General features: G+C 37.6%; 1 protein-coding gene across 1 annotated transcript in view; it reads left to right on the top strand.

Annotated features, from left to right (window-relative positions):
• RNF144B (ring finger protein 144B) overlaps positions 1-18,117 on the top strand; it is a 69,734-nt gene extending 51,617 nt beyond the window's left edge. The window contains 4 exon segments of the mRNA XM_053714788.1: positions 4,910-5,054; positions 10,996-11,085; positions 16,895-16,961; positions 16,964-18,117. Coding sequence (XP_053570763.1) covers positions 4,910-5,054; positions 10,996-11,085; positions 16,895-16,961; positions 16,964-17,040 — 379 coding nt within the window. The 3' untranslated portion in view covers positions 17,041-18,117.
• Positions 18,118-25,421: the final 7,304 nt, after the last annotated feature.

The raw sequence follows: 25,421 nt of genomic DNA on the forward strand, positions 1-25,421 counted from the left end.
CACATACAACCAAGGAAACACTGACAGAGCCTCAGAAAACACACAAAGACACACACACACACACACACAGAGACACCAACAGAAAACACACACACACAGAGAGACAACCACATAAAACACACAAAGACATACACACACACCCTCACTGAGACATCCACAGAAAACACACAAAGACATACACACACCCTCACTGAGACATCCACAGAAAACACACAAAGACATACACACACACTCACAGAGACACCCACAGAAAATGCACAGACATACACACACCCTCACAGAGACACCCACAGAAAACACACAGACATACGCACACACCCTCACAGAGACATCCACAGAAAACACAGACATACATACATACACACACCCTCCCTCACAAAGACATCCACAGAAAACACACAAAGACATACACACCCACCCTCACAGAGGCATCCAGATAAACTACACAAAGACATACATACACACACCCTTACAGAAACACCCATAGAAAAAGCACAAAGACAAACACACACCCTCACAGACATCCACAGAAAATGCACAAAGACATACACACCCAGCCTCACAGAGAGGCCCACAGAAAAAAAAATACATACACTCTCATAGAGACACAAACAAAAGCACAAAGACATAAACACAGACACCCACAGAAACACTCACAGGAGGTAAAATTTCTGCACATTGCATCCCCTAAATCAACAGTGTGTGACATGTGTCCTTGCATAAAGGGGCAGTTAACTAGAATATAATTAAAATATATATATATTAATAAATATATATAAATATATATAAAAAACTCATATCTGCCAAAAGGGCACCTACCATTTGTGTATTGAGGAGGAAATATTTCTGCATGGCTTTAAATATAGAATTTCTACAGAATTGTCAAATAATCATAAATTCACTGCTGCATATTGCTAAAAAATGTGTTTTTATGGACCCCTGGCCTCACCATACAACTACTACCACACTTAAGTTACAATCCGAAATTGCATAAAGAAATACAATTTTTTACTAAGTAAGTCCTACCTCCTCTGCAGATGAAAGTGATCTGCCGTCTGATTCAGGTACACACTGTACAAACTTAAAGTGGTTTTTAAAAATTCGATTAAAAACAAGGGCACTTTAATTAATCAATTTACATTTCACTTCTATTGTGAAAAAACTTACCTTTTAATCTTGACAGCAGCTCCAGCTTCCTCCACCCATTTCAAAGCCTCTTCCTGGGTCTAAAATAAGGAACCCGGCTTCCTCCAATCATGGTGTTGAATCAGACACTAATTCCCCCGGGGGGGAAACCATGATTGGAGAATGACCTATCCATCATTTCTGACATCAGAAATGGCTTGCGACGACCGGAGGAAGCTGGAGCTGCGGTCAAGTTAAAAAGGTAAGTTTTTTTTCACAACAGGAATGAAATGTAAATTTTGATGAATTAAAGTGCCCCTGTTTTTAATCGAATTTTTAAAAACTGGACACTTTAGCATCAAAATTTACATTCACTTTAAGTGCCAAGTCTGTGTCACACTGTGCATAGTGGTTTAGTGCACACTCAGAAATCCTCTCAATTGCTAATGCTTTACTCCTTGTAATAACATTTCCCACACTCAATAGCAGTCTGCTGTAGTACCCTCTGGTGGATGCCAACATTTTTTTTTTAAGTAATAGTTGTTCTTGCCTCATGGAGCCCCCTGGCCCATTGGGCCCCTGACAGGAGTTACCCCTGTCATCCCCTGATGGCGGCCCTGCCCTCCACTAGTATTGGCACCCTTGGTAAATATGAGCAAATAAGGCAGTGAAATATTGTCTTTATTGTTTAACCTTTTGATCTTTTGTTCAAAAAATACACAAAAATATTCTGCTCTCATGGATATCAAACCATTGCAAACACAACACAGGTTTATAAAAAAAATATATATATCTTTGTTAAATATATATATGGCACAATTATTAGCACCCCTATGAATTCATGTGAGAAAAATATATTTGAAGTATATTCCCATTGATATTTTAAATTTTTTAGTATACCTGGGTGACTAGGAACAGGAAATTGTTCAACCATGACTTCCTGTTTCACAGGGGTATAAATATGAGGTAATACAAATGCCAAATTCCCTTGGTCATTCATCACAATGGGTAAGAACAAGGAATATAGCAGAAATGTGCGGCAAAAGGTAAGCGGCTATAAGAGAATAGCATTGAAAATGCCCATTTCCACCATCAGGGCAATAATTAAGAAGATCCAGTCAACTGGAAATGTTATAAATCAACCTTGAAAAGGACACGTGTCTATATTGTCTCAACACACTGTGAAGAGGATGGTTCAAGTGGCCAAAATATCTCCAAGGATCACAGCTGGAAAATTGCAGAAGTTAGTTGAGTCTTTGGAACAGAAAGTCTGCAAAACTACAATCTGACGTCACCTACATCACCACAAGTTGTTTGGAAGGGTTGCAAGAAAAAAGCCATAAACAAACTCAAGCTTCTTCAGTTTGCCAAACACTATTGGAACTTCAAATGGGATCGGGTTCTATGGTCAGATGAAACCAAAATAGAGCTTTTTGTCAATAAACACCAGATGTGGGTTTTGCGCACACAAAGAGGTAGCCGTATGGAAAAGTGCCTCATGCCCATGGTTAAATATGGTCGTAGCTCTTTAATGTTTTGGGGCTGTTTTTCTGCCACAGGACCTGGACATTTTGTTAGGATACATGGCATCATGGACTCTATCAAATATCAACAAATATTAAATGAACACCTGACCGTCTCTGCCAGAAGACTTAAAATGGGCCATAATTGGATCTTCCAGCAGGACAGTGATCTAAATCATACATCAAAATCAATACAAAAATGTTTTACTGATCACAAACTCAAGGTCCTGCCATGGCCTTCACCAGTCCCTTAACTTGAACCCCATAGAAAACCTGTTAGGTGAACTGAAGAGGAGAATCCACCAGCGTCAAACTTGAAATTTGAAGGATTTGGAGAGATTCTGTATGGAGGAATGGTCTCAGATCTCTTGCCATATATTCTCCAACCTTATTGATATCCATGAGAGCACAGTATTTTGTGAATTTTTTTAAGAAAAGATCTAAAGGTTAATCAATAAAGACAATTTTCACAGCCTTCTTTATTCATATTAGTGGAGGGCACAAAACACTTATGTTAAATGACAAAATAAAGGTAAATTAGATATTTGTAAGGAATTTCATACAATCAAGAGGGTAAAATGGATCATTGGATTTTCAACATCCCTTTAAAAATCATGGTTGACCCAAGTAAATTAAAAAGGAAGACGTTTCATTTATAAACTTTTTCAAATTACATTTTTTAAGGGTCACTTAGTAGTTTTAAACTAATTTTGGATGCTGCCAAATTAAATCTAATTAATTGTGAGCTGTATACAAGCTCTAAGGGACTGTGCTTACAACTTGCAGTTATTTCTGACCTGTAAATTTGATTGCATTTAGTGCATAGGGCAAAATTGATAAAAATGAGAATAAGACATTTCTCATGTTTGTCGTCAAAAAAGCTCACAAATGATATCACCATTATTATTATCAGGTATTTGTAGAGCGCCAACAGGTTAAGCACCGCTAATATTTATGAAAGGTTATGCGCCAATATAGTCGCAACTTTTCATATGTGTGAACAAACTGACTCATGATCATTCGCAAGTATATGCAAATAAATTGTCTGGAAATTCCTAATTCTTGTATTAAACTCTATTGGCATTTTAAAATGCCTGTATATATTTGCAGTTCTCATATAGTTCTGAAAAGTGGGGCATATAATATTAACTGTTGTTAATCTCACTAATTTGTAGGTGGCGATGTTGTGAAAGAGAAAGAGCGATGTTGTTCTTGCTGTAATGGCTGTATTTAGGGGTAGAAATCGCCCACAACAAGGTGTAGAACCTGAAGAATAAAATCAATTTAAAGGGACACTGAACTCAATTTTTTTCTTTCGTGATTCAGATAGCGCATGCAATTTTAAGCAACTTTCTAATTTACTCCTATTATCATTTTTTCTTTGTTCTCTAGCTTTCTTTATTTGAAAAAGAAGGCATCTAAGCTATTTTTTGGGTTCAGAACCATGGAAAGCGCTTGTTTATTGGTGGGTGAATGTATCCACCAATCAGCAAGAACAACACAGTGTGTTCACCAAAAATGGGCCGGCATCTAAACTTACATTCTTGCATTTCAAATAAAGATACCAAGAGAATGAAGAAAATTTGATAATAGGAGTAAATTAGAAAGTTGCTTAAAATTGCATGCTCTATCTGAATCACAAAAGAAATTTTTTTGGGTTCAGTGTCCCTTTAATAACAAAAAGATATATATATAGTTTTATAAAAAAGTAAATTAATTTAAAGTGCAATTGAAATAAGTGTACTCCAGAAGAACAAAGATAAGCTATAATGAACGGGCAACCTTCCTCCATGAAAGGGCACCAAAGAAGGGGCAAAAAAAAAAATAACTTTAATAATATATAAGAAATAACATTCTTAGAAACAATGACATGATTAATTTATTCTGTTATAATAGGATAAAAACAATAAAACCATTTACCGGTGACTAAAGTGATAAAGTGAAAATCAATATTTTCACAAGAAAACTCAATCAGCCATCTTGCCTGAAAAATGACGAATTTTGCTAAATACTGGCGACATTTTTGACTTCACACATTGCAAACTATTGCGGAAATAATCGTGACTTTTTAGGATTTCTTTTTTAAGGGCTTAATAAATTTTGTCCCTAGTTTACCTTTTAATATAGATGATTATTAATACTACTAACTCCAAAGTGACTTGTAAAATCTTTATTATGATTAGCTGGAAATATATGATTTACATATGTTACATAGTTGTCTATAGGTTTGACTAATCCATATGTTTTATTCTCTTTCTCAGAGTCCTTATCAGTACAGATGTCGATGCTTGTATCAAGCAGTGTCCTGTGTGCCAGATTTATATAGAGAGGAATGAAGGCTGTGCACAGATGATGTGCAAAAACTGCAAACACACATTCTGCTGGTACTGCCTGCAAAACCTTGATGTAAGTGATTTTCTACATTGAAGGATTGTACTCAGCATGTGACTTTAGCTAGGACTAGTCCAGGGTTCTAGTCGGGACCCATTACTGGGGCGCAACACCTTGTTTACTAGGTCACGGCCTGTGTGTGTGTGTTGTATGAGTATGCATGTGGTGTGTTGTATGAGAGTGTGTGTATTTTATGAGAGTTTGTGGGTGTTATATGAAAGTCTGTGTTTTGTGTGTGTGTCTTTGTTGTAAGATAGTTTCTGTGGTTTGTGGATATTATATGGGAGTGTGTGTTGTTTCTGTGTGTGTTTATATGAGAATGTGTGATATTGCTTTTTACAACACTTTCTGGTTTGACTAAAGCTAGGAGAAAGTACGTACACCTGTTAGTCACTTTGCCAAAGATTGCAGCTATTTTGTATTTTACTACAGATATTTTCATACCAAGCATAAACATAGTCAAGAAGGTACAGGACAACATGGCAATGGGTCTAAGGAGGAAATGTTTTTGAAGAACCCTGGCCTAATTAATTCATTTGTCAGACTAGTGACATAAAGTGCCAAAGTATAGTCTGTGAGCAAAAGGCACACATGTGTAGCCACCAATCACCAGCTAGCTGCAGGTAGTGCATTGCTGCTTTTGAGCTTTTTAACAAAGGAAACTAAGCAAATAAATTGCATTTGATAATAGAAGTAAATTAAAAAAGTCTTCTACAATTGAATCCTCTCTCAGAACCATGAACATTTAATTTTGACTTTGATGTCCCTTTAATAATTTTGTGGTGCGTTTACTTTATTATACAAATATGTATTACGTGTTGGTTTCATCATCAATGTGTACATTGCTTTGGTTTTTCTCTAAATAGCATAGATTCAAGAAAACTTATTTGTGAAACTAATATCTTGCAGGAAAAAAACTTTGCAATATTGCAACTCGAAAATTGTGGAAATCAAAAAGAATTGTACCTTTTTCCTGTTGCAGGTTCAGCTTTATTATAATGAGTGGCGCAGCATCTGTCTCATAACCGCTCACTTCTTGCTGCATAGATAGAGTTTCACTGTGATAGATAGTGGCAGCACCTTACAGCACAAACAAATTACAATACACCCGCTATAAAACAGCCCACTCTAATGTATGCAAAATAAAAGTAAACATAAGACAATCATGTCAGCTTTTAAAGAGTGAGACAAAATATTTTACAAGTGCAATAGAATCTTTATAAATGTAACATGCTTGGCAGACGTTTAGGTGAAAAACCTCATTCACGTACCCAAAATGCCCACGTTTAGCCTCTCATACTGACTATGAGGTTTCTTAGACTACTTTTCCATAACAAACATGCAAATATTCTACAGCTTGAAACATTAATATACCCTTTGCTGGTCCTTATAGCAAACTATAGCTCATTCTCACAAAGTTATAAAGAGGGTCTTTCTACCATCACTTGTATATTTACTTGAATTACAAATTATGGATTAAAGGGGCATTAAACACTTTGAGATGACAATATAAAATGATAAACTATATATATTTATAAAAACAACTCTGCAATATATTTTCATTATTTAATTTGTCCCCTTTTCCTGTAATTCCATACTGAAATTTTGAGCGTTTCAGTTCCTGTTAGTAATGGAAATGCAGAAGACTGTTACATTCCACACAGCCATTGGCTGCACACTCTAGTGACCTAATTGGACACAGCAGAGAAGGTAACCTAAGTTATAACATGGCAGCTCCCATTGTTTTATAGACACTAAGGGGGATATTTATCAAGCTGTCAACGCAAATACGGCGGAATTCCGCAGCGTAATTGTGGCGAGCTTGATCCAACCTAGTTATCAAACCCTACAGACCGCCAAAAGTTGAAATTTGTGACGTAACATACGATCCGCCGGTCTCAATCCAATGCAGATCGATGCTTACGTCATTACAGATGTTCCGAATACACATTCGGCTCTATTTGACAACTTAAGTTATGAAATTTCTAACAGGTACGCTCGTGGCTATTCCGACCCAGTGTACCTGGTTTTCAATCTGCCACCCTGGAGGCCGCGGATGCCATAGAAATCAATGGGAGTCTGAAAGCACCGAAAGCTTATGTTCGATGCTGCCCGATATCCCATTGATTTCTATGGTTGAGAACAAGTAACGTTACACCTAACACCCTAACATAAACCCCCGAGTCTAAACACCCCTAATCTGCCGCCCTCGACATCGCCACAACCTACATAAAGTTTTTAACCCCTATTCCGCGGCTCCCGGACACTGCCGCAACCTACATAACGTTTTTAACCCCTATTCCGCAGCTCCCGGCCCCCGCCACAACTTTAATAAAGTTATTAACCCCTATCCCGCCACTCCCAGGTCACGCCGCAACTAAATAAAGTTATTAACCCCTATCCCGCCGCTCCCGGACCCCGCTGCCACCTAAAGAAACGTATTAACCCCTAAACCTCTGGCCTCCCACATCTCTAACATTAACTAAACCTATTAACCCAATAAACCACCAGCCCCCCACATCGCCATAAACTAAATTAAGCTATTAACCCCTAAACCTAACAACCCGCTAAGTTTAAATTCAAATTACAACATCCCTATCTTCAAATAAATTAAAACTTACCTGTAGAATTAAAATGAACTATTTTTAAACTATTAATTAACCTACCCTAACTATTATACTACAATTACATTAAACTACCAATTAAATTAACTAAATTGCATATTAAAAAACCCTAACCCTACTCAAATTATTTAAATATACTATTAAACCTTCTAAAAAATTACTAAATTACAACAAAAAAACGCTAAATTACAAAAAATAAAAAACACTAAATTATCAAAAATAAAAAAGAATTACTCCTAATCTACTAGCCCACAAAATAAAAAAGCCCCCCCAAAATAAAAAAAACCCTAGCCTACAATAAACTACCTATGGCCCTTAAAAGGGCATTTTATGGGGCATTGCCCCAAAGAAATCAGCTCTTTTACCTGTAAAAAAAAAAATACAATCACCGCCCAACAGTAAAACCCACCAGCCACCCAACCAACCCCCCCAAATAAAAACCCTATCTAAAATAACCTAAACTCCCCTTTGCCCTGAATAGGGCATTTGTATGGGCATTGCACTTAAAAGGGCATTTAGCTCTTTTACTGCTTAGACCCTACACTAAAAATAAAACCCACCCAAAAAACCCTTAAATAAAACTAACACTAACCCCCAACGATCCACTTACAGTTATTAAAGTCCCGCTTTTTCTTTGTTCTCTTGCTATCTTTATTTGAAAAGCAGGAATGTAAAGCTTAGGAACCGGACCATTTTTGGTTTAGAACCTGGGTAGTGTTTGCTGATTAGTAGCTAAATGTAGCCACCAATAAGCAAGCGCTATCCAGGGTGCTGAACCTAAAATGGGCGGCTCCTAAGCTTTACATTCCTGCTTTTCATATAAAGATAGCAAGAGAAAAATAATAATTGATAAATTACAAAGTTGATTAAAATTGCATGCTCTATCTGAATAATGAAAGGAGAATTTGGGTTTTGTATTCCTTTAACTACACTTGAATCACTTTGCTCTTTTTGTTTTCTTGTGTTTTTAAATCATTACTTACTATAATGCAGATAGGTTCTTTCATTTCCATCTAAATCCCTGTTAAAGCCTTAGAGATTTTTAAAATTCAGTTTCAGCAGTAGAACCCTTTATTAGTTTGACTGTTGACAGTGTCACTAACAGAACACATGGACACAGAAATTATTAGACAATTAAATAATTGAGCAAATGAAGTAGATTTCACTTGGTGACATAATTGTATTCCTTCAATACTGGCCTTGCACAGCCTCCTTGACAAACTACAGATACATTGGCATTCAGTGAAAAACATTACTTGTCTTTTACAACACTAAATGCATTTGTGCAATCGTTATCAGGCTTCTATGCTGAGTAGAACACGGGTAACTGTTCCTACTGTGTTTTTTTCCAGTGTAACATAGTCTGCTAGCTAATACAAACAAACATAATTGATTGCCTAATAGCATGCATAGTTGGAAGAGCTTCAAATTTCTGTGAAGTGCAAAATTAGAAAACCATGAAACCGTTCTACTGAAATAAGTTTATCTGGTTTAAATCGGAGAAAGATAAACAAACATCATTTATGTACAGAGGGTTTCTGAAGAAGCAACAAGCTGCCCAAAACAGTATTGCAACCACACTCAGATTTCAGCTGGCATTAAAGTAGATTTTCATATTAAATTAAAACATTCGCAATATTTCTATGTGACTTAAAGGGACACTAAACCCAATTTTTTTTCTTTCATGATTCAGATAGAGAATACAATTTTAAACAACATTCCAATTTACTTCTATTATCTAATTTGCTTCATTCTTTAGATATCCTTTGTTGAAGAAATAGCAATTCACATGGGTGAGCCAATCACATGAGGCATCTATGTGCAGCCACCAATCAGCAGCTACTGAGCCTATCTAGATATGCTTTTCAGCAAATTATATCATAAGAATGAAGCAAATTAGATAATAGAAGTAAATGAGAAAGTTGTTTAAAATTGCATGCTCTTTCTAAATCATGTCCTTTTAAATGCAATACTGTATCCTAGTTTTTTTTATTTACTTAAAAGGGATAATAGTGAAAACCAGTTTATATGGAAGAATACTTATAATAACTGCCTTTTACTTTGCTATCTATTTGTCCGTCTGTCTGTCTATCTATCCTATCTATCTATCTATCTATCCCTCTTTTCATTTCCACTCTTTTATTGGCATATGGATTCAAGCACTGTGGATGGTCATTTTCACATGCTCATTAAATTCTGATGACATCACCTGCACACACTGTGCATACATTCCTGTGCAAGGAATAATCTAGTCATAATTAGACTTTCATGATTCATGCAATTTTAAGCAACTTTCTAAATTACTCCTATTATAAATGTTTCTTCTTTCTCTTGGTATCTTTATTTAAAAAAGCAAAAATGTAAGCTTAGGAGCCGGCCCATTTTTGGTTCAGGACCTTGGGAGCACTTGCTGATTAGTGGCTACATTTCCGTTCAATCCGTTATTCCTTTCCATATGAAGGCAGATGCCTTTTGCCTCTGGCTGCAGCCTTAGCTTTCAAAGGTGACACGGGGACCACAGCATGAGGCAGAAGGTTGGACATAGGTACTAAGGGGTCGAATTATCAAGCTACGGCGGACAGGGTCATACATACGCGCCCCTGTACACAGCAGCTCGCCTCTGGCGGACTGAATTCTGCTGCCGGAATTCAGCATTGCACAAGAATTAAATTTTACGCTCTTGTGCAACGCCGACCCCTGTCCACACACAGCCAATCATGAGTGGGCAGGAGCTGTCAATGAGACCAGGGAGATTGAAATTCGCCACCTAAGAGGTGGCAAAGAGGTTAAGGAAGCAGCAGTCTGATGTGAGAACCTGCAGTCGTAGGGGGACGAAGGCTGGCGAAGCCTTTTATAAATCGACCCCTATATCAACATGTTACGCAGAGCAAAGCACCTGTGATGTAGTACCTTCATCCAATTGTATTCATCTTTTTTTGATTTTAAGTAAGAAGTATATATAATTTAGACTTTGCCTACTATATTTCTAAAATCTCGTCGGCCAAAACATATCTTGCCAGTGTGAAAAAAAAAATAACACTTAGTTAACATGATGGAAAATTCTATAGTAACATTTTTTATAATACGTAATACTTCAAAATCCGTTTTTTTAAATAAAATTAAACATTTCACCAACATTGTATTACAATATATATTTGTTTTAAATTTACATTGACATAATGGTGATCTCTTTAAGAGCAGTAAGTCATGCATGTTTGTTTGATAACTTGGCCAAGGTCATAACAACAATTATAACACCCAAAGTTTTTATTTTGTTTTTAACCCTATTGATATTTTGCAAATACCGAACTAATTAATGCTATGTTTTACAGAATGATATTTTTCTGCGGCATTATGACAAAGGTCCTTGTAGAAACAAGTTGGGACATTCACGAGCTTCAGTTATGTGGAACAGAACACAGGTATGTGTATAATATAAACACAGTCACATAACTGCCATGGTAAACTGTTTGTTATAGAAACAGGTAGGCCTCCCACGATCTACATTACATTGCACATTTGCATACCATTTACTGGTGCATTCAATACATTTCAAAGTGATTACTGTGTATTGTTACTAAAATGAGTGATTACTGTGTATTGTTACTAAAATTAACTATGTTCACTGTAAAGTCCCTGATGTAATAAAATGAAACTGAATGCATAGGGGCAGGGGATTTAGATTAAAATATGTATAGAGGGGTTTTAACTGTAAGAGCTGGAGATGCTACAGTGTTATCATTTTCATGAGAATATGCTACCTATCTCTGTATAATGAAATGTACAGTAGCACAAGGGATTTAGTTTACTGATTCAGTGGGGAAATTGCAGTTGCCATGGAAGCCACAGGTCTCTGATTAGGTCTGTCTGTCTTTTTTATATGCCTATCCTACCATCTAAAATAGTTTTATTTATTTTTTATTAACATTTGGTACTGCATTCACTAATGTTCTGCCCAGTTCCATAATAAAAATTAATATTCCTTTAGTTTCTTAGATATTCTTATAGGTCATCAAACTGTGATGGCAAAAGCTGTAATACTAACGTGTACAATGCTATTATTGGTCAGTGTATCTTTGTAACATTGTGTAATCTTGTATTGGTCGACCAGAACCCTTCCATTACTGAACTATTTAACATGGTACATGCCTCTATACTTTGCTTAAAGGGACATAAAACCCAACATTTTTCTTTCATGATTCAGATAGAACATACAAATTTAAACAACTCTCTAATGTACTTCTATTATCAAATTTTCTTCATTTTCTGGTTATCCTTTGTTGAAAATCAGGAAGGTAAGTTCAGGAGTGTGCATGTGTCTGCAGTACTATATGGCAGCAGTTTTGCAACATTGTTATATATTAGCAAGAGCACTAGATGGCAGCACTATTTCCTGTCATGTAGTGCTTCAGGCATGTGCACACTACATATCTAGATATCTCTTCAACAAAGGATAACATGAGAACTATGCACATTTGATAATAGAAGTAAATTGGAAACTTTTTTAAAATTGTATTCTCTATGTGAATCTTAACATAAATATTTGGGGTTTCATGTCTCTTTAAGTACCTGATTTCTTGACATTCCTGATTACCAAATACTGTTGTACAAGGGCGGACATCAAATTTATCAAATAAATTTGATCCAGATTTTCTCCGTTTAGGCGTGTAATCCAGCATTTTTTAAAAATTTTTTTTTTTATTTTTTAGAGCCAGTCTTCAGATAAAGAAAACCCCCTTTTTTCAGCATTTTTCACAAAGCATTGCCTTTCCCCCCCAAAAAAAGTATATATATTTCTCTTACTTGGTGTATTCAATCCATGGATTCATCCTTACTTGTGGGATATTCTCAATCCCTACAGGAAGTGGCAAAGAGAGCACACAGCAAAGCTGTCCATATAGCTCCCCTCAGGCTCCGCCCCCCCAGTCATTCTCTTTGCCGCTCCAACAAGTAGCATCTCCACGGGAGGGTAAAGAGTTTGTGGTGTTAGATTTGTAGTTTTTATTTCTTCAATCAAGAGTTTGTTATTTTTAAATAGTGCCGGTTTGTACTATTTACTCTGAAGCAGAAAGTGATGAAGATTTCTGCTGAGAGGAAAAAGATTTTAGCATGTTGTAACTAAAATCCATTGCTGTTCCCACACAGGACTGTTGAGTACCGGAGAACTTCAGTTGGGGGGAACAGTTTGCAGGCTTATACTGCTTAAGGTATGTTCAGTCATTTTTTCTAACAAGACTTGGTAGTGCTAGAAGACTGACAGAAATCCCATGAGGGAAGGTAAGCCATTTTCTAAGACACAGTATAGAATGATGGCTTCAGTTTAGGGCTTTAATACTGACAGACACTGTGATGGGCTAAATCGATTACTTTATTAAGGTAATCTTATATTTTTTAAGCGTTTTAGACGTTGGAAACACTTTTTGGGGACTTTTTTACGCCTGGCATTTGTAAAGACAGCTAATCTGACTCAGAAAGGCCCCATAACTCTGGAGTAATGAAGGAGGGGGCCTCATTTTCACGCCTCAATTGCGCAGTTGATTTGCAACACTGCTCCATGCAGCTTCATGTGCAGAGCCTTAAGAGTACAGGAGGACTTCAGGGAGGCTTAATTTACACCTGCAAATAACCCTAAAGGAAGGTAAAGCCACAGCAAAGACTGTGGCATCGTACTGTAGTGGGTTAAACCGGGTGTTTAGTTCATTTTGCTCCGGTTTGGGCATTAAGGGGTTAATTGATTTGAAAATTTGTGTGCAATCATTTCAAGGCATTAGGGTCATGTGGTGAAAATTTCATTAAGATCGGATTGTTTTTTTGATGATTTGGGTAAGAAAACAGAGTAGTGCCTTTTATCTATTTTAAGAGACGAGTAACGTTTTTTTTGTTCCAAAAAGTTTTTTTTTCAAATGGTTGCGGCAATGGGTCGTAGTAGTCCCTTTCGCCCGAATCCATCTCAGACCACTGCAGCTGTGCATGCCTCAAAACAGTGATATGGAAGGATTATGCAGATTTGTCTCCTCAATTCAAATGATCAAAAAACCCAGAGGACTCTCTTCTCTGGTGGTTTGTCTCAAGATCACCTGTCTCAGGGAAATGTGTTTCCGCAGACCGGAGTGGATCATTGTCATGACCGATGCCAGTCTGGTAGGCTGGGGTGCGGTCTTGAACTCCCTGAAGGCTCAGGGGACTATGGTCTCGGGAAGAATCCTCTATATCCCGATAAACACTTTTGGAGCTGAGAGCGATATTCAAATACGCTCCAGGCGTGGCCCTCCACTAGCAGAGGCCAAATTCATCAGATTTTCAGTCGGACAACCATCACGACTGTGGCGTACATCAATCATCAGGAGGAACAAAGAGTTCCCTAGCGATGAAGGGAAGTATCCAAGATTATCAAATGGGCGGAGGATCACTTCCTGCCATCTATCTGCAATTCACATCCCAGGGGTAGACAACTGGGAAGGCGGATTTTCTAAGTCTTCAGACTTTCCTTCTGGGGGAGTGGGAACTCCACACGGAGGTTTTTGCTCAGCTGACCCAGCTTTGGGCATCCCGAGTTGGATCTAGATGGCGTCCTCGTCCAGAACACCAAACTTCCCCTTTACGGATACAGATCCAGGGATCCCAAGGCGGCATTGCTTAGATGCATTAATAGCGCCTTGGTCATTCAGTCTAGCTTATGTCTTTCCACGTTCTCCTCTTCTCCCCTCGGCTAATAGCCAGAATCAAACAGGAGAAGGCTTCGGTAATTCTGATAGCGCCTGCGTTGGCACGCAGGACTTGTTATGCAGACCTAGTGGACAGGATCCTTCTAATTCAAGGGTCCTTTCAAGCATCCAAATTAGATTTCTCTGCAACTGACTGCTTGGAGATTGAACGCTTAATCCTAGCTTCAAGCGGGGGTTTCTCTGATTCCAGTATATAGATACTCTGATACAGGCCAGAAAGCCTGTCACCAGGAAAATTTACCATAAGATATGGCGGAAATATCTTCGTTGGTGTGAATCCAAGGGTTACTCGTGGAGTAAGGTTAGGATTCCAAGGATATTGTCTTTTCTCCAAGAAGGTTTGGAGAAAGGTCTGTCAGCTAGTTCCTTAAAGGAACAGATATCTGCTCTGTCTATTCTGTTACACAAGCGTCTGGCAGCTGTACCAGACGTTCAGGCGTTTGCACAGGCCATAGTTAGAATCAAACCTGTCTACAGTCCTGTGGCTCCTCCATGGAGTCTAAATTTAGTTCTTTCAGTTCTTCAAGGGGTTCCGTTTGAACCTTTTGCATTCCATAGATATTCAAGTTATTATCTTGGAAAAGTTTTTGTTTTTAGTAGCTATTTCTTCTGCTCGAAGAGTTTCAGAATTGTCTGCTTTACAGTGTGATTCACCCTATCTGGTGTTCCATGCAGATAAGGTTGTTTTGCGTACTAAACCTGGTTTCCTTCCAAAGGTGGTTTCTAATAAGAATATTAACCAGGAAATCATTGTTCCTTCTCTGTGCCCTAATCCAGTTTCTAAGACGGAACGACTGTTGGCACAATCTTGATGTGGTTCGTGCTTTAAAGTTCTATTTAAAAGCAAACTAAAAGATTTCAGACAACACATCATCCTTCTTTGTTGTGTATTCTGGTAAGAGGAGAGGTCAGAAAGCGACTGCTACCTCTTCTTTCATTCTGGCTGAAAAGCTCATCCGATTGGCTTATGAGACTGCTGGTAAGCAGCCTCCTGAACGAATTACAGCTCATTCCACAGAGCTGTGGCTTCCACATGGGCTTTCAAGAATGAGGCTTCTGTTGAACAGATTTGTAAGGCAGCGACTTGGGTCTTCACTGCATACATTCGCCAAATTTTATAAATTCGATACTTTTGCTTCTTCGGAGGCTATTTTTGGGAGAAAGGTTTTGCAAGCAGTGGTGCCTTCCGTTTATGTTACCTGACTTGTTCCCTCCCTTCATCCGTGTCCTATTGCTTTGGTATTGGTATCCCACAAGTAAGGGATGAATCGTGGACTGAATACACCAAATAGAGAAAAACAGAATTTATGCTTACCTGATGATAAATTACTTTCTCTTACAGGTGTATTCAGTCCACGGCCCGCCCTGATATTTAAGTCAGGTTCAAATTTAATTTACAATAACTACAGTCACCACTGCACCCTATGGTTCTCCTTTTTCTCCTAACCGTCGGTCGAATGGGGGGGCGGAGCCTGAGGGGAGCTATATGGACAGCTTTGCTGTGTGCTCTCTTTGCCACTTCCTGTAGGGATTGAGAATATCCCACAAGTAAGGATGAATCCGTGGACTGAATACACCTTGTAAGAGAAAGTAATTTATCAGGTAAGCATAAATTCTGTTTTTATAACCCTGTTTATAATCTATTTTTAACCATTGTAGCATGACACATCTAGGCTTTTTCCCATTTTTTTCCCCATCTGATCACATGGAAGGCCCATTTATCAAGCTCTGAATGGAGCTTAAGGGCCGTGTTTCTGTGAGTCTTCAAGACTCTCCAGAAAACAGCAGTTATGAAGCCAGCCGTCTAAAGACTGCTGCTCCAGAAACCCTGTCTGCCTGCTCTGATGAGGCGGACAGACATCGCCAAAATTCAACCCGATCGAGTACGATCGGGTTGATTGGCACCCCCCCTGCTGGGGGCGGATTGGCCGCGAGTTTGCAGGGGGCGGCGGTTGCACCAGCAGCTCACAAGAGCTGCTGGTGCAATGCTGAATACGGAGAGCGTAATTGCTCTCCGCATTCAGCGAGATTTGTCGGACTGATCCGCACTGTCGAATCAGGTCCGACAGACATTTGATAAATAAGCCTCAATGTCATTTCACATTTTAGCAAACACTAATTTCCCAGGTTTAATTAAGTGTTAAAATTGTTAACAAAATACATTGTTTAAACCATAAAACAAGTTCACATATTATTATTATTATTATCATTTATTTGTATAGCGCCGCCAAATTCCATAGCGCATATAAAATATTAATGCCTGAGTGTTCATTCTTTTTTTTTTTTGCAATCGTTTGTATGATATAATAATATATTGATGTGAGATTGGAACATACCCATTATATTAGGTAAAGTTTAAAATAGTACAGTGTGCTCTGTTTCTTATTTAAAATTCAGATGATTACTGTGAAGTTCTTTTTTTCACGAAACATGACAGGTTGTTTAGTGAGAATATTAATGTATCTCTGTGTTTTAACATATCTTCATCTACTTTTCTTTACTGCAGGTTGTGGGAATCCTTGTAGGTTTAGGTATTATCGCAATTGTGACTTCACCTCTGCTACTTTTGGCATCTCGTGCATCATTTGTTGTGTCTGTAAATCCTGTCGAGGCAAGAAGCAAGAAAACATGGCCCCACCACCCAAGGCCTAGCATCCTGCCCACCATATATTTGGCTAAAAGAAGCTACTTCCAGGTGGTAAACCAGGCCATAGAACAAGCCACTGAGCTGTTGTTTGTTCCTGGCAGATTGCTTCTTTATTTGTATGTATTTGTATTATGACCCTAGGGAAAGTCTCCCTAAGGGTGATAAGGGAAACCTGACGTGGACTCTTTGCCCGATGTGCCTAGAGGGATTTGACTGCACTTCACTGATGAGGCCCAAAGGAGACCAAAACGATTGTTTAGGGTTGCCATTTTCCTTGGTTCATAGGAGAATTGCCTGGTATTTCGCAGCTGGACTGACCTTGCTAGTTCTGATCAGGACTGATATACGTCAGGAAAGTTCTCCTCTGTGAAAAGCACAATTGGACCTAAAAGGAGCTACTCCCAGATGGTAACCAGGCCATAGAACAAGCCACTGAGATGTTGTTGGTTCATGGCAGACTGCTTCTCTTTCTGTATGCACATGTATTTGTAACAAGGATGCACAATAATATGGTTTTGGTGCCTTGTACACCAAATTAACATAGCCCTGTTTCTTGTTGCTTTGAGGAACACCTAAGATGGTCCATGGAAAAGTACGCGTCTACAATTATGTGCAAACATTCATGAAAAACTGATTGCTGTGGAATATAGCAGCAAAGGAAATGATATTTTATATAAAGAAATAATTGCCTTTTAAGGAATAATGTTTATGTATATAAGTGAATGATATATATGTGGTTTTTTAAAAGATTAGTAGATGCCATAGAAACTTGGGAGCACTATTGAAGAGACTTTCACTTTGTTCTACATTAATAACTCTCTAAAATAATTATCATTTTTTAGGGGGTTATTTTTACAATATAATTTAAAAATCATTATTCCCTCCCATATCGTGGAGCAATGGCTTTTTGTGCCAAGATGTGCAATGATTTTAGAGCCTTACTTAACCTATAAAGTAAATGTAATTTGATATATAATGAATGCAAAAATATTTTTTTTATTAAAAGTTATATTTTCCTCCAGAGCTAATGTATGTAAATAAGATGATTCAAACTTTCAATAAACTTGCACTGGTGGATTAAAGAGTGGTAGACATTTTTGAAGTTTATTACTAGCATTTAATATCTTTAGACACTATACAGTCAGAGGAAAGGGATACATAATTAAAGGGATAGTGTACTGTAAAAATAGTTTCCCCTTAAAGGGGCATGAAACCCACATTTTTCTTACATGATTTTAGGTAGAACATACAATTTTAAACAATTTTCCAGGTTTTACTTCTATTATCAAATTTGCTTCATTCTCTTGGTATAATTTGTTGAAGGAGCAGCAGTGCACTACTGGTTTGTAACTGAACACATGGGTGAGCCTATGACAATTGGTATATATATGCAGCCACCAATCAGCAGATAGAACCTAGGTTCTTTGCTGCTCCTGACCTTTCCTATATAAACCTTTCAGCAAAGGATAACAAGAGAAGGATGCAAATTAAATAATAGAAGTAAAAATTGTATGCTCTGTCTGAATTGTGAATGTCTAATTATGACTTTACTGTCCCTTTAATGTGTTTCCAATGACTTGCTATACCAGCTGCAGAGTATAAATGTATGATCATTTGATTAGTTATGTTTTCTTTTTGTAAATGAAATAGCTGGATTTGCTCTTTGAAACCACAACCCATCAAAATAGACTTTGCAGAGAGAGATCACATATCTTTATCATATCACTCAAATGCATTCCTTTCTTATTTCCATCTCTATCAAGAACAGAAAATGAACATTTTAGAATTTTATCTTTTTCACTTCCCACTGGGAGTATAATTTCTTCTGCTGACTGTGTCTACATAGCTTTTCAATAGCCTATATAAACTGTTTCCTGCACATAAACACCTTGAAATTTAAAATACATTTATATTGTATTGTTATAGAATAATGTATTAGCAAATTTGTGCTTGAGTCTTCAGACAACAAGACAAGCCTTAGTGATTGTGTCAGTATAAAGAGCATTGATTTGCAATTAGGGAAATATATGTAGCAGGGTTAGCATTGAGAGGTCATATGGGCTGCATGTCCAGCTATGAGAATGATAAAATCCAGAATGTTCAGAACTAATCTAATAACATGAGCAAAGTTATTTTACTGCACATAACTAAAACTTTACATTAGAATCAAGGTTCTCCCTTAAAGGGAGCTAAACGAGTGAAAAGAAAATGCTCTAATGTTTCGATTATTGCTTGCATATAACTGTGTTTAAACCCCTGCAACCACATAGTTAAAGTCAGCTCCAGAGCTGCAATGCACTACTACTAAGACTAAGCTGAACCATCGGTGGTGCCAATAACAAGAGGCATATGCGTGTAGCCACCAATCTCCAGCAAGCTCTCCGTAGTGCATTGCTGTTCCTAAGCCTATCTATGTATGCTCTTCAACAAAGGATATTAAGCAGATGAAGCAAATTTTAATAATAGGAGTAAACACAATGAAAAGTCACTTAAAGTTTGTATGCTCTATCTGAATCATGAACATTTATAGTGCTCTACCCAAAGGGTTAGACACTTAGTTAAAGTACTGCTTGTAGAGAACTGCGGGTCCCGAGCAGAAACTGCACAGGTTCAATAAGTAGTGCTAGTCACATGACCCAGCTGTGCCATACAGTTTCATGGTCGATAGGGAAAAATGTATATGCTACATGCTCATTTTTTTTACTATAATGACCCCTTAAAGCGTCATCATCGCAAAACAATTATATAATGCACAAAAAGAATAACACATATAATAGAAATATTGTTTAAAGAAAAAAATAGTGTTTGATTTTGATAACCAACAGGTACTTATTTTAATGCAAAAACTCATTCCAGGGACATATTGGTCATGTGCCGATAAGGACATCTCCAGTTATATGCCTCAAAACCAATAGTATGTGTGTGTATATACATATATATATATATATATATATATATATATATATATATATATATATATATATATATATATATCTACCACAGCAGCATGTTTTGGAAAACAAAACAAGAAATATATTTCAATGTGCTGTATTTTACACAGAAAAAAAAAATACTGTCCCTTAATGTCTCATGACTAGTATATGCTTTGCAAAAATAAAATTTCTATTTTTTTATTTACAGGGATATAAAACAGCCTGTTTAACTGCTGTAATAAAAAAAGCACTAAGCAGTATAATTAGTAGAACTCATTGCAATGTGTATTCATCATTTTAAAATAGCTGCACTCATTTTGTTGCCCATGCTTAGTAGTGGACATTTGATGCAAAAAAATCATGTACCAGTAGAACTTTAGTTTTTTTTAATGGTAGAACCCTTAACTAGCTGTATGCTTGGTTACACTGATAACTTCAAAGTGCTCATTTTGCAATAAACAAGAAAGCTGTTTTTTTATGTTTACTTTGATTTAACATACCTTTTTTTTCATATCCCTTTAATATTCCACAACTAGTTTTTAGGGCATTTGTGCTTTTCTGCAAGTGAGAATAAATCAGATAGTTGGCAACTTATTTACAAGTCAAATATTTAGGTCCATAACACAGTAGCTATTCAGCGATTTTGCTTAAGAGTAAACTTCGCTAGAAGTAAGCTTTTTTTGTGCGCATCAGGTAAGCACACGTATTAAAAGTTGAAAGTAAAAAGTTTATGTGCGAGTGAAACCCAGTGCTCCACTCCGCAGTTTGCAAGCAGCAGATCATGTGAGAAAGTCCAGTCCAGGAATTCCATCTCATCCAGCTAGCTCCTCACCTGCATGTGATAATTGACAGCAGGTGCAATAAAAATCTCCAGTCAGGGATTCCAGTGTCAGAATGCCAGCAGTAAGGAATACTGCAACACTCTACTGAGAAACTGAGATTAATTATCACTAAAGGAAAAACAAAGTATGAAAGGTCTGTTCATTTATCTTTGTGAAAAGCCAACTTAGTGCAGTCAGTTGTACTTGTTAGTAAGTGCTCAGTGGAGCAAGCCTCATTTGTTCTTTATGTTTATTTTGCCTGTTTTTGCCAGACCTGTTAATAAATGGACTATATTTTATAAAGCTACAACCTTGTGTGGTGTTTCCCGTTTTAAAAGACTGTGGTTGTAAGCTCCCAGGTCACATATGGTGGAGAATGTGGGCAAACACACTGATAGTCTGTTAAGGAAACAATACCACTCTCAAAAATGGAGGAAGTTGTAAAGGCTTTGTTACAGGCTACGACCACACAGCAACAGGCCACTTAGACACAGCAGCAAGCTACTGCCACCCAGCAAGAAAATATTGCAGTACTACAACAACTGGTGTTAACACAAAGAGAGGAGCAGCAGAAGATCACACGTGCCAAGCAGCAGGAGATTCAAGGCTTATCTGAGAGACTGGGCAGATGCGCTGCAGAAATACCACATAGTTCTAAGACTCTGAGAGTGAGTAACTATTTGCAAAAGATGGAGGCTACAGATGATGTGGAGGCTTACCTGATGACTTTTGAAAGGACAGCTGAAAGAGAAGGGTGGCCTGCGTCTGAATGGGCAAGCCTCTGGCTTTAGATGCAGTGGCGGTTCTAGACAAATTTTACTGGGGGGGGCCAAGGTGGGGCCAGTGTTTAATCAGGGGGGCACATTAAAAAGCGGAAACAAATGAGATATATATATATATATATATATATACGTACATACACACTTGTGTGTGTGTGTGTGTATATATATATATATATATATATATATATAAACACATATGCACACATATACATGCATACACACATTTATATATATATATATATATATATATATATATATATATATATATGTCAATGGAGAGAAAAGTTCACACAGCAGCTAATTATTAAAGCAGACACTCTAAATATCACTCCTCTGGCCCCTGCTGTTTTCACTGTGTCCCATAAAAGCTGGTAAAGAAACATATGTTGCCTCGCTCAGACTTAGACCATCAAACCCGGTGTTTTATAAAGAATATGCGGCATCTGAATGGGTCCGTGCAGGACAGCCCGTGCCCACCACAGCCTTAGCTGCGCCCACTCACCGCTACCTTCGTGTCTCCAGGGACTCTGTTACACCAGGATTCCTTATACGTCCGTTCCGTCAGAGGCCATCCACAAGACGCTTGGAGGTGCGTCCGCCCACGTGGTATCCAGCAGCCAATCAACGCCCATGTCAAACACAACCGGGCGAATTCAAACTGGGGTAAAAAGTTCTTTAGCGGGGCTCAGAGTTCAGAGTGTGCGAGCTTCCCTTTGCTCACGGAAGTCCTGGAAGTAAGTAGACTTGAAAAATGGAAATCTCCAGAGCGAAGTAAAAAATTTGAAATCTTTATTACAATCCACTTATGGTAAAAGAACATGGGAGTACCAAAAGGGACACTGAACCCAAATTTTTTCTTTCATGATTCAGATAGAGCATGTAATTGTAAGCAACTTTCTAATTTACTTCTATTATCAATTTTTCTTCATTCTCTTGTAATCTTTATTTGAAAAGAAGGCATCTCAGCTAAGGAGCCAGCAAATTGTGGGTTCAGAACCATGGACAGCACTTGTTTAAAGGTGCTGTCCAATCAGCAAGGACAACCCAGGTTGTTCACCTAAAATGGGCCGGCATCTAAACTTACATTCTTGCTTTTCAAATAAACATACCAAGAAAATGAAGACAATTTGATAATAGGAGTCCCTTTAAAAGTAAAATACACATAAGCAACAGGCTGACATGTTTTGGCCTTATGCCGTAATCGTAGCTGACATTGTACAAACGTGTAAGAGATTTAAAGGAACATTCGTTCTCTGATCGGTTAAGCAAATAACTAAAATTGAGGGAGAAAACAAAGTGTATACATAATCTCAGGTATCACAGATGAATGCCATTCTACATATGGGGTTAATACTAATATGATAGTCATACGACCCCCATATATTATAGTGTACTCTATACATAAATAGTACATGATAGAATAAATCTCCTAATTCAAAGAGATATGCTGATTAGTGAATTAGTGTATTGATCTATGCATATCTGTCTGTTCTATGTGAGAAAATGTGAAAAGGGCAAAAAACAATGCTTATTAAATATATACTTTGTACTCCATAAATGTGACATATTAAATAGTCAAAATAGAGTATATAGTATATGTGGGGAGATAACGTGAACAATAAAGCACTTATATCAAAATTTCAGCAGTGCTAAAATGACATTTTGTCTTAACTGGTCCAAGTTCATGTTATCTCTTGAGTAGTAGAGACATATGTACATCAATATAGGACTCAGATATTTAAATGGATGACAACCAGACCTAAAACAAAGGTTCCAACTATGCTAAGTCGTACATATAAGGAAGTTAATATTCACTTCCAATAATTAATAAGGTCGTATTCTGAGTTTAGGCCTTGGGGGACCAGTGTATGTAACTTAAATATCCAGAACATTTCACGTTTCCCAAGTGCCTTATCTCTGTCCCCACCTCCAGGGGGGCTTTTAACCCATTCTATGGCTTGCCATTTCAGTGTATTGTTTCTCTTGTCATGTATGTTTTTGAAATGTTTGACCAGCGGCGTGGTTGCATCACCTATTTTGATCGAGGACAAATTATTCCTTATCCTCGTATTAACATAATTAATGGTGAGGCCCACATACTGCAGATGACACTCTACGCAGGTCAATACGTAAATGACATAGGAGGATGTACAGTTGAGGCACAAACCAATGTCAAATTCTTCCTGTGTTACTTCAGAATGAAATTTATTCGAAAAAATACCAAATTCGCATGGTCTACATCTGGTTCTGCCGTACCTGTACATCCCCCTATGTCTAAGCCAGGAACCCTGTAGTGATGGAGTCAAAGAGGGCAATTCGGAGGGTGAGAGCAGATTGCCCAATGTCCTACTATTCCTGTAGGAACAGCGCAAGCCGTTATCCACACACTGTGTGAGTTTATCATCGGCTGCAAGCATCTTAAAATGCTTCCTTACAATGCCACAAATGGTGTTATACTGCTCACTGTATTCAGTAACAAAGGTGACTTGATCCTTGTGACTTAATTCTACCTCTTTGGATAGACATTCCCTATTACATCATTCAACTAATGCTGGTAGATCCAAAGAGGTAGAATTAAGTCACAAGGATCAAGTCACCTTTGTTACTGAATACAGTGAGCAGTATAACACAATTTGTGGCATTGTAAGGAAGCATTTTAAGATGCTTGCAGCCGATGATAAACTCACACAGTGTGTGGATAACGGCTTGCGCTGTTACTACAGGAAAAGTAGGACATTGGGCAATCTGCTCTCACCCTCCGAATTGCCCTCTTTGACTCCATCACTACAGGGTTCCTGGCTTAGACATAGGGGGATGTACAGGTGCGGCAGAACCAGATGTAGACCATGCGAATTTGGTATTTTTTCAAATAAATTTCATTCTGAAGTAACACAGGAAGAATTTGACATTGGTTCGTTCCTCAACTGTACATCCTCCTATGTCATTTACGTATTGACCTGCATAGAGTGTCATCTGCAGTATGTGGGCCTCACCACTAATGATGTTAATACGAGGATAAGGAATCATTTGTCCTCGATCAAAATAGGTGATGCAACCACGCCGCTGGTCAAACATTTCAAAAACATACATGACAAGAGAAACAATACACTCAAATGGCAAGCCATAGAATGGGTTAAAAGCCCCCCTAGAGGTGGGGACAGAGATAAGGCACTTGGGAAACGTGAAATGTTCTGGATATTTAAGTTACATACACGGGTCCCCCAAGGCCTAAACTCAGAATACGACCTTATTAATTATTGGAAGTGAATATTAACTTCCTTATATGTACGACTTGGCATAGTTGGAACCTTTGTTTTAGGTCTGGTTGTCATCCATGTAAATATCTGAGTCCTATATTGATGTACATATGTCTCTACTACTCAAGAGATAACATGAACTTGGACCAGTTAAGACAAAATGTCATTTTAGCACTGCTGACATTTTGATTTAGGTGCTTTATTGTTCAAGTTATCTCCCCACATATACTATATACTCTATTTTGACTATTTAATATGTCACATTTATGGAGTACAAAGTATATATTTAATAAGCATTGTTTTTTGTCCTTTTTACATTTTCTCACATAGAACAGACAGATATGCATAGATCAATACACTAATTCACTAATCAGCATATCTCTTTGAATTAGGAGATTTATTTTATCATGTACTATTTATGTATAGAGTACACTATAATATATGGCGTCGTATATGACTATCATATTAGTATTAGCCCCATCTGTAGAATGGCATTCATCTGTGATACCTGAGATTATGTATACACTTTGTTTTCTCCCTCAATTTTAGTTATTTGTCCCCCTTTCCAACCAGCCACAAGGATCTTATAACCT

Source organism: Bombina bombina, chromosome 5 (genome assembly GCF_027579735.1).
Source record: "Bombina bombina isolate aBomBom1 chromosome 5, aBomBom1.pri, whole genome shotgun sequence".
NCBI lineage: Eukaryota > Metazoa > Chordata > Amphibia > Anura > Bombinatoridae > Bombina > Bombina bombina.